Genomic DNA, 10,131 nt, shown 5'->3' on the forward strand with positions numbered 1-10,131 from the left:
GTTTTTTGTAAAATATAGAATGCAACTGTAATAAAATTAGTTTTAATATTTACAATATTACATTTTCCATACTCCAATGATTTCTTTTATCCAATGGAGTCAATTTATTCGACTGGGGAATGTCTTATTCACTTTTACTATCCTATTTTCCAATTTTAATTTAACAGCAATTTATTCATTGTTAAATGTGTATTTTTATAGTAACATCTGAACATATAACTTACAATCAATGCTAAGGCATGTAGTTTTTGAAATGATATTTACAATATTTGCTGCATTAATTTAATATTAACTGTGATTCTAAAATTTAAAAAATTAATTTTCTTATGTTAAACGAATTTTTAAAAAATTTTATCTTAGAATTATAGCCAGAACTCTGGAATCAGTATACAAAACTTCCTCCATAAAAGCTCAATATGTATTATTGCATTTTCTTCTGAGAAAAATTTTAGGTAGCTGAACTACAATGTTAACTGGTTACTTCCTTGCAAACCTCAAAAACAATTCACATTTTTCACAAATTGTGTGGGGTTTCATGTACAAAATGGTCATTATCGGAGTTACTCTTTATATTGAATGCAGAATGAATTTTACTTTAATATCTAATATAATGATACAGTGGAAACTGTTTAAACCAGACTCCCAGTATAATGGAAACCTGCTTATTATGATTTTTCTTCTAGTCCCTTATCCTGTAATATACAAGTTAATGTAATTTTATCTGTTTAAGCCAGAGACTGCTTAATGTGGACACACACTGCAATTTTGAGTCCACAAAAAGTAAAACAATCTTAAGACAGAAGTGAAGATAAATAATGTGCAAAAACTGTGTCTGATAATGCCATCTTTGTGTGTTCTATTTTTAGTCTTACTTTTAGCTTAAACAAAAAGCATCACTGTGTAGTGCAACTTTACAGTATTAGTTATTATATTACTGAAATTCAGAATAGCAGAAACGTCAAGAATAAAGATGAATACACAACATTTAAAATCTAAAATAAGCTCATGAATAATGAAGAAAAACATTTAAGTGTTAAAGAACACTGCTGAAAATTTAGTTGTTTCAAAACAAAAGTTTATCAAATTCTGAGAAACAAAGAAAAAAAAAATCAAGAAGAATGACTGAATGGTAAACATCAGGGAGATTTGAAAAACCAGAAATGAAACTCATAACAGAATAATGTACGAATAGTTTCTAAATACAAGACTATATAATATTCCAATTTCAAGACCTATTCTACAAAAGAACGACAGAATTATCACACATTTGAAGAATGAGTCAAAGTTTCTAATAGTTGGCTTGAAAGCTTCAAAGCTCAAAACATTATAACTTTCACAGATTTATGAGAAAGCTAAAGATGTTGATCTGACAGAAGTAAAAGAATAGAAGCAGAAATTGATTGAATTAAAACTAAAGAATATGAACCTAGACACTGTAGTTGTAATGAAACAAAACTGTTAATTTTTGAGCTCTCCCAAAAAAAAAAACTTTGAGTTTATACCAAATTTTGACAGAATAACTGGCATGCCACATATAAACTGGGGAGATCAGCATGCCTGAAACCCACGGGTTACTGGCATGCTGGTTGAACTGCAACTAAAATATAAAATTACAGTGGAACCTCGGTTAACGAACGTCCTGGTTAACGACCAAATCGGTTAACGAACTTTTATTTTGCAAAAGTTTTGTCTTGGATAACGAACAAAATTCGGATAACGAACGTAACGGTATTTTGTGTCAAATTTTAGTTGTTGTTAGGCATGCGCGAGTTAAGCATTGCTTTTCCGAGTGTTTGTGCTATACTTCTTNTTATTGCTTAATTTTTTTGATTAAGCCAGCTAATCATTCATTTTCTTTGTATTTCTAAATTATTTTTTAGTTTTATAGAAAAATAATCAGATTTTTATCATTAATTTTGATACTGAAAAAATATATGCACTTTATTCTTTAAATTCTACTAGAAAAATAATTTTTAAAATGTTAATTTTACTTTTTAAATACAAAAATAGTTAAACATTCCAGATTCAAACAAGTAGTTTCTTCATTCTTTGCTTCTAATTTAAGCATTTTTTAAATATAAATTCTTGTTGTTACCAAGATTTAATTGTTTAAAACATGAAAAAGTGTTCATATTCTAAATAGTTTGAGAGTTTATTGAAAGTGCATGCAAATATGTTAGTGAAATTCTATTCACGATATGTACATTTGATACAGAAATGAAATAAACTGTTATAACAGAGATTGTTTTAATTCATTTAAAAACATTATACATTCCATAAGCCAATGTAAATGTAATCTTAATTTTCATGTTTTTGAAAGATATTAATGCATATCTTTATACTAATTTTTATGAATAATATAGAATTATGAACAGATTTCATAATATATAATGTAATTTTTTTCATAAATTTAAGTGAACAAAAGCCATAAATGTAATCATGATACAGAGTTAACACAATGCTATAATCATATATCAGATCTGAATGGACATTACACAGATTTCATTGTTACATGAAATATTCTATAGATATCAAAATCCAATTTGTTTTTAAATAAAGTATTTCACATACATGCTATTAAATTAATTAGAATTGTTATATATTATCATATTATTTTTCATTAGAAAATATAAAACAATTTGAAACTGCTAACATGGAATATAACTTCATAAAAAAATTTCAAGACATTTTTAATTTTATATAGAAAACGATGTATAAAATAGATAAATACCTATCATTACTAAAAATTTAAAACGTATATATTCTGAATTTTGATAAACAATAATATAAGCATGGTTAATTTGTTAAAATAATGAATTATTATTATCGAAATTTTTACATCTGGGTAAAAAGTATTTACATAATTGTTATAAACGGTCGAGATTCATGACCCGAATTGATATTACGAGGTATATTGATTTTTATGGAAGAGCTAGCTATAGTTTTTCATTACTGGTAAACATAATAGATGAAAAGGACTGGCAAAGTTGATAGTTGCTAATATGAGCAATGTCGATCGAGCCTAAAATTAAAATTAAATTATTGAATGATGCAGTTATAAAACCTGTGCGAAAATTAATGACTAACAATTTTTTACCATAAAACATTTTAAAATATATTACTTGTTTCTTTGTAATAAAGACTAAGTTTTTAGCTTACCCATAATGGGTTATTTCCTATCCAAATAAAGAAAAAATATTGTATCAATGCTTGAAAACCTATGGCTACTCCGGATATTCCAGTCAAAACATTGAAATGATGCTGCGGGAACCTGAAATTTATGTAACAATATATGAATATACTGCACTATATACATACAGGGTTGTTCCAAACTATGGGGACAAACTTCGGAATGGATTCCTGGCAGGACAAAGAATAAAAATAGTTCTGTTAGCTTAAGTCCGGAAATGCACTGGTGCCGAAATAGATGACACCACTATACATATATATCTGAAATTCTGTAACAATAATATATAATTGACACTGAATAAATAGGTTAGAAACATAATGAATTTACCTTACTCGTATATATGCCGGTTGAGCGGAGATAGACATAGATCGAGCCAATAGATAAATAAATATGGATACGTAAATCGCATTAATATTCGAAAAAAAAGTACAAGTCAGTAATGCTATTGTTACAATAAACGTTATTAGCAAAGCCCAAAATCCTCCCTTCTGTCTTTTTTTCCTTCTGCTAATGGCTTCTTTTACTGCGATATACAAAAATATCAAATTATTGCTAATATTTTACTTTTTATAACCAGTTTTTTTATTTTAATTACCTGTATTAGCTTTATTCACGGCATAATCCATCATAGTGCCTACCACCGGTCCGATAATGACCATTAATATTTGTATGGAACCAAACACCTCCACCAAATAACTTACTATAAAAAGCCAATTTCGGATGTGTTTTTTGTAAGTTTTTAATTAAAATATTTTAATTATTTGCTGTTAGTTACCAGTTTCGTTGTTTTTCGTCACGGCACTAATCCATACATTAAAAGATCCGTTATATATCATCACCACCAGACAGGCAATAGAAATAGAGTAAACGTGGATGAGATACGAGAAAGAAGTTAATGAATGAGATAATGGCAAAGATTTCATGTATTCTACCGATTTATCAATACTAATTTGACTCTGTGGATGATCATGATCTAAAAAATAAACAACATTATGCATACAAGAGTCTATTAAAACTGATAAAAAACTGGAGTACGTACCAATTTTATGTTTAGTATTGGTAGAGACGATCAGAGGAGTCTTTTCATCGTTATGGATTACATTTTGAGTTACCTTGTTGGATTTATGCACCTCTGAATTAAATTTAATCTTCGGAAATAATAAAAATGTAGGAATTAGCATGAGTAACGATAATATACTGCAAAAGTAGAAGGAAGTGCGCCAAGAGATTCCAAATTCGTAACCTATCTGAAACATAATTTATATCAAATTAATAAAAATTTTAATAATAAAAATAAAAACAATTTTAAAATCTTACTTTAAAAAACAGAAATACGATAGACGATCCCGTGTAGGCTCCGCCATACAGCGCAATTACAGTAGCTTTTGCTTTCGGAAATATATCTGCAATCTTAACAAACGAAAAATTTTAACGCTTTATCAAACGTTATCAGATTATAAATAAACGATCATTTTTATTTACTTGTAGATCTGTTAAGCGAAGTTGACCCCCTCCTAATCCTAATAAAACTACTCCGAAAAATATAAGATACGGTCTTTCTGAAAGTAAAGAATGATTTATTTTCACTATTAAAAAATTATTTTTAGATCTATGAATATTTTTATACGGAAGTTAATTAATATAAGGTTACTATATTATACTTATATCAAATTTTTATGATTTATTAGCAATGAAAATTAATATGTTATAAATTAATTGTTTTACATTACGTTAACAGAATTCAAATCATTTAATTTACTTAACAACTTTTTAAATTGACATATGCGTTTCCAAAAGTAAAGTAAGGCAAATATGCCCCACGTAACTCTTGTCTACCTTCGAAATTAAAATAAAATTTCAGATCTTCCATTTAGTTATGTTATGAGGGAGAACCCGACTTCATTTCGTTCGTTATCACTTATTTTGTTTACTTACGATTATTTTTAGAAATAGAATTTTGTTTAATTCACACTCCCGACCGTAAAACCAAAAATTCAAAAGCATCTTACCGTTCGCCATCTGTCTCCCAGGAGAACGCCATCAACCACATTTGGTTTTACGGAATATTGTCCTTTTAATCTTAATATTAATTTACCGACTATTTTTTTCGTTTCACAAATTCACGAAAACACAAATTTTATTCACAAATTTCAATAAAACTCGAATTCTTTTTAATTTTTGCACACTGCGGTGCGCGTTTATGAACACTGAAACAGGGCAATTGCGTGATGATACAAATATAAATTCGAAACAGTTCAATTTTAATGAACGAATCAGTATTAACCATCGTCCAGAATTTGAAAAATGGAAGAAACTTTATGATATTTCTAAAAAAAAAAATACTTGCAAAAAAGTTATTGTCTCAAATAAAGCTTTTTTGAATGTAAGGAATTTTTATAGAGAAATTCATCTTTTCTAAATTTTGATAGAGAAATTTTACTGCAAACCTTACAACAAAAATGGTTATAAGTTGCTTTTAAAATTATCTTCTTATACGATCATTAACATAATTTACAGTTTAAACACATGGAATAAACAACAAATTCAATAAAGTTCAATTTGGAAGTAGTCAATATAATTAGGTCGATAATATTTGTTTGCTTTTAAGCTTTTAGTAGATCACTTAATTTCGAATATATGCCACTGATTAAACAGTAACTAACTACATTGTGTTTATCAGATAATCATCGTTATCTGTAGTACAATAATGAGGAGATACAGGTATCATTGAAACCATTACCATACTTTTAATTTTATTCGGGTTACGACTTTGATAAGAGAGTTATCGCGGTTTACCCTACCTGTAACCAGTAGAAACGATTCTGGTGTGTTAAAATATAGACTAATATATATGTAAAGCAAGATAATAATATCGACTTTAAACTCTGGTTAATGATAACTGATTATTGTAAATTAGATCAATAAGCGTATAGTTTAGTTATTTAATACTCGTGCACTCGGCATCTAAACAGTAACTACTCTACTTTCATTAACAAGAACATATTCTATTTATTATTATCATTATTATGTATATTATACGCGTTAATAAAAATATATTAATTCGTTTTGATTACCTTTATTACACAAGCCAAATAATAAAAAGCTTAATGCCAAAATGATGCTGAAAAAAAGGAAATATAATTAAAATCTATAAATATTATGTTCTTCTACGTAAGTGTAAGAGATTTTATACCTGTTTAATACCCTAGTAAACCTTAAACCCATATAATCTAATATCAATGCACCAAATAAGACAGAAGTGGACAGTATACAGGTACCTATACTAAATGCCAAATTGTACATGCTATCTTCTTCGTAGCAATTTATATAGTTTACCTTAGAAATAAAACTATAATTTTAAAATGAACAATATTTATCAAAGTTATTAGATAATAAATCTGAAATAATAATAATCAGTATTGATTTTAAAAAAAAATATATTATCGAAGATATCAAAAAATGATAGTGTAACATTTATCTTGATAAAATCACCAGAGGAAAAAAAACGCACCAAAATAAGTTAATTTTAAAAAAATTAATACAGTAACAACTGATAACCTGAAATTTTTATAAAAACATAAATAAGACAGTAATAAAATATTGATATTTATAATAATCATTAATGATTTATAAACTGTTATGTAATTTAATCTGAGATTGCAGTCTTCAAGGCTTTACGACACATTCATATCCTACACAGATAAAACTGTGTAGGGTAAGAAAGGGTTGAGATAACCTAAAAATATTTTTTTAATGAATCCATAATAATTATTAAAAAAAAATACTTATGTCAGAATCGTTTACAATAACAAATTAATATAGCAACCTCATACCTGTGTCTTCTTGGTGTACATTTCCGCGTGGACTGCAACAGTTACATTAGATTCTACCGCTACAGTGATATTAGAACACAGGTGACTATAAAGGTGATCTTCTTTAAAAAGGTATACTAAACTCGGCCAACCGTAAATGATACCGGCAAATAATAAACTTTCGAAATAACCAATAAAGAAGCATAACCACTTTTTCCAGTTTTCCATGTTTGTGGATAGAAGACGAATTACGACTTTCTCCGATCGAGTTTACTCTCCGAATGACATCTTTGCATATACCACGTGATTTGATACACCGTTATCGTTAATGATAAAGAAATAAAATTTATTAGATGCTATGAGATCATTGCCCACTAATCGCGTTACGATTATCGAATTTGACGCAACTCCATACATTCAGACATACCTATAAATAATCGGAGACGTTTCCGGAAAGAAATACGCTTTCAAATAAATAAAATATAGTTATATTATTTATTTTAAATTCGATTTTTTTTCTTTTTTTAAATAAGCTCGAAATTCATTTTATTCCTATTTTCTATAGATAGACTTTGAATATTTATAACCCGTGTGAAAGTGCTTTCATCGCATTATTTATATATACGTATTTTTATTTTATACCATACGAAAAACTTAGGAATAGAACGAGTACATTATACACAAGTACGCCTTATTTTTCATTTCTCATTTATTGATGGCCCGAACATCCAAATATACGTTATATGTAGATCGATGCCGGTGTTATTGGAAATTGTAATTACTGTATTAATAATGATTACAAGAATATAAAATAAAGAACGTTTTGGCAGAAAATATTAGTTTTTATATGTATGAAAAATACATTCTCACATAAATAAGTTATTTATTAAATACACGTGTAGAAAGTTATATTTTGTTGCAATTGGATTACCTTTAAACCAATGCGGTTTTTTCATCATATTAATGCTAAAAATATAATTTCATTACTCGAAAAAAATAGCATATTTAGATTAATAATTTTCAATAGAAGGAAAAAAACTGTGATTCTTTAAGTATAATAGTTTTATCATAATTGTTGATGTGGAAAATTGCCTCCAACATTATTTTATTTGCATTTTTATATTTTATATCTTCACAGTAAATAATTAATAATTACAATAGTCATTACTACATTTTTAAAAGAGTGAAGAATCCATATCATGTATTAGTAACTTCACATTTATCTTCGACCTATATAAATTTTGATTTATAAAAATTTTATTGTTTTTTATTACAGTAAAGTCTATTCAGACTGAAGATTACTGTCCCAATTAAACAGATTTCACAGCTAAAATACAAACAAACAAGAAAATCCCGAGAAAAACTTATTTATCTATTTAGGCTATATATAAAATACTTAGCTTAAAATCGTCCTGACATCTTCTTTTCCATTAGTTCAGTGTAAATTGTTTTGGATTCCTAAAATTTGGGTGTCAAGTGTTTTAATTATGGATAAATAGTCACGTTTTGGTAGAGGACTGATAATCTGATAATGAAAATATTACGTAAGATAATAAATAAAGAAGCGATAAACACGAAACACATTGTATATACTATTTTTTTCTGCGTAATAAATACATCGTAACTTTATTTAATTTCGACACTTTTAATATTCAGGCAACGATGAATGAATGCAATGTAATGATATCTAATTTCGTATTTCTACATAATTTATATTTAGTTTTGATAGATCGTAACGATATAAGATGAATTTTTCTTCTAATTAGGTTAATAGATCGAATTAGCTTACGTAATGGCAAGGTTTTGATCCTGTAGTGTGTGCCTCGAAGATCCAAATTCCAATTAACACTTTTCATCTATATGCCATATTACATCATTTGTAATCATAAACCTAATTCACAATTATATGATATGAGAAAGAACGGTAGGAACTTAATTACTTTGGCAACTGAATTCGATTTTCATCAAACACTATTTCAATTTAGGAAAATTCTTTGAAAAATATACAGAAATTCTTTAATACAGTTGACATGGCATGGAAACTCCCGGCATTTGATAAGTTAAATTATCTTTAACTTAATTGTTTTACGTTTCCTGATAAAAAGTTTGGAGTCAGCAAAATGTTTATTAAAAATTTTTATATTTAACAAATATTGATTAAACAAAGTCCGAATTCATAATTGTATACTATATTAGCAGACCCCGCCACGCGTTGTTGTGGCTCAAAATGTATCTATTATAAATGTATAACACACACTTTCCCCATGGGGGGGAATTTTTCGAAAAATCCTTTCTTAGTGTACATTCTCTTGACGTACCCTATTAAAATGCAATCAAAAACACAAAAAACCGCATCTAAAATAGTATAATAGAAGCAGAGTTCTTTACAGTAAGCCTTAATCCTAACCATCTTCTCCCAGTGGGAGGAATTTCGTAATGTACAGTATATTATATAAAAACACGTGCGTATTCGAATGCAGCGTTGTGTCAAAATTTCAAAGGAATCGGTAGGAACAAACGAACATTACATTTTTATTTATATAGATAGATAGAAGATGATCCGCTTTAGTTCATTTTCACAGAAAAGCATAATGCCTCACAGAAAAGCAAACTTAGGGCGTCGTACTCGTAGCGCCATCTGTTGGACATAAAAGCCTTAACCTAGATTATATATTTTAATTTATATGAATGTTTAACGGAATAATATACAGCCTATGTCCACCCTGAAGTTCCATTCTAAATATTGGTGAAAGAATTTTTGAAATCGGATGAGTAGTTTCGAAGATTACCCGCTACATCCAAACTTACAAACATTACCCCTTTATAATATTAGTATAGATAAATACATGTAATAACTATTATTCCTATAAAATAATTAAAAAGAATTATAATATTATAATTTTTCTCAATATAACAAGAGAGACAATTTGAGATTATGAATTACGAATCAATAACTATAATTTTGAGTCTCCTGAAAAATTTAGTCTCGTAACAATCTAAGAAAAATTAAAATCTAGCATGAATAGTTCTTTTTTTTGTATTTCACGAAAAAACTTTAATTAATATTAAAATAAATTATATAAGCTCGGGATCTTCTGAAACCCCAAATTTCGGAATTCTACGGATCCT

At 27.7% G+C, this 10,131-nt stretch overlaps 1 protein-coding gene across 4 annotated transcripts; it reads right to left on the reverse strand.

The window, feature by feature from the left end:
• Positions 1-2,796: 2,796 nt before the first annotated feature.
• LOC111627975 (large neutral amino acids transporter small subunit 4-like) lies at positions 2,797-9,522 on the reverse strand. 4 transcript variants are annotated; one of them, XR_002757098.1, is made up of 12 exons: positions 7,024-9,522; positions 6,384-6,526; positions 6,265-6,311; positions 4,673-4,749; positions 4,508-4,600; positions 4,230-4,437; positions 3,966-4,163; positions 3,786-3,890; positions 3,523-3,713; positions 3,347-3,458; positions 3,160-3,271; positions 3,004-3,022 (listed from the first exon to the last, which is right to left on the reverse strand). XR_002757098.1 is itself a non-coding variant. In XM_023371684.1 (11 exons), the coding sequence occupies exons 1-10, from the start codon at positions 7,228-7,230 to the stop codon at positions 3,170-3,172; spliced, it is 1,371 nt and encodes a 456-aa protein (XP_023227452.1). In that variant the 5' UTR covers positions 7,231-9,522; the 3' UTR covers positions 2,797-3,022; positions 3,160-3,169. The 4 variants fall into 4 exon arrangements, 2 of the variants coding, with proteins under 2 accessions (XP_023227452.1, XP_023227451.1); XM_023371684.1 differs by lacking the exon at positions 3,347-3,458 and having other exon boundaries at positions 2,797-3,022; XM_023371683.1 differs by lacking the exon at positions 3,347-3,458 and having other exon boundaries at positions 2,797-3,022; positions 3,518-3,713.
• Between the last annotated feature and the right edge of the window lie 609 nt (positions 9,523-10,131).

This window comes from Centruroides sculpturatus, unplaced genomic scaffold, assembly GCF_000671375.1.
Source record: "Centruroides sculpturatus isolate CEXI.00-Female unplaced genomic scaffold, Cexi_2.0 scaffold442, whole genome shotgun sequence".
Classification (NCBI taxonomy): Eukaryota; Metazoa; Arthropoda; class Arachnida; order Scorpiones; family Buthidae; genus Centruroides; species Centruroides sculpturatus.

Excerpts from the sequence above, each read along its gene's own strand:
- LOC111627975 (XM_023371683.1), bottom strand. The coding sequence starts at position 7,230 with ATGGAAAACTGGAAAAAGTGGTTATGCTTCTTTATTGGTTATTTCGAA. Across the intron at positions 4,164-4,229 it reads CAATACTAAACATAAAATTG|ATCATGATCATCCACAGAGT; the intron begins GTACGTACTCCA and ends TTTATTTTTTAG. Across the intron at positions 3,891-3,965 it reads GACGAAAAACAACGAAACTG|TAAGTTATTTGGTGGAGGTG; the intron begins GTAACTAACAGC and ends GGCTTTTTATAG.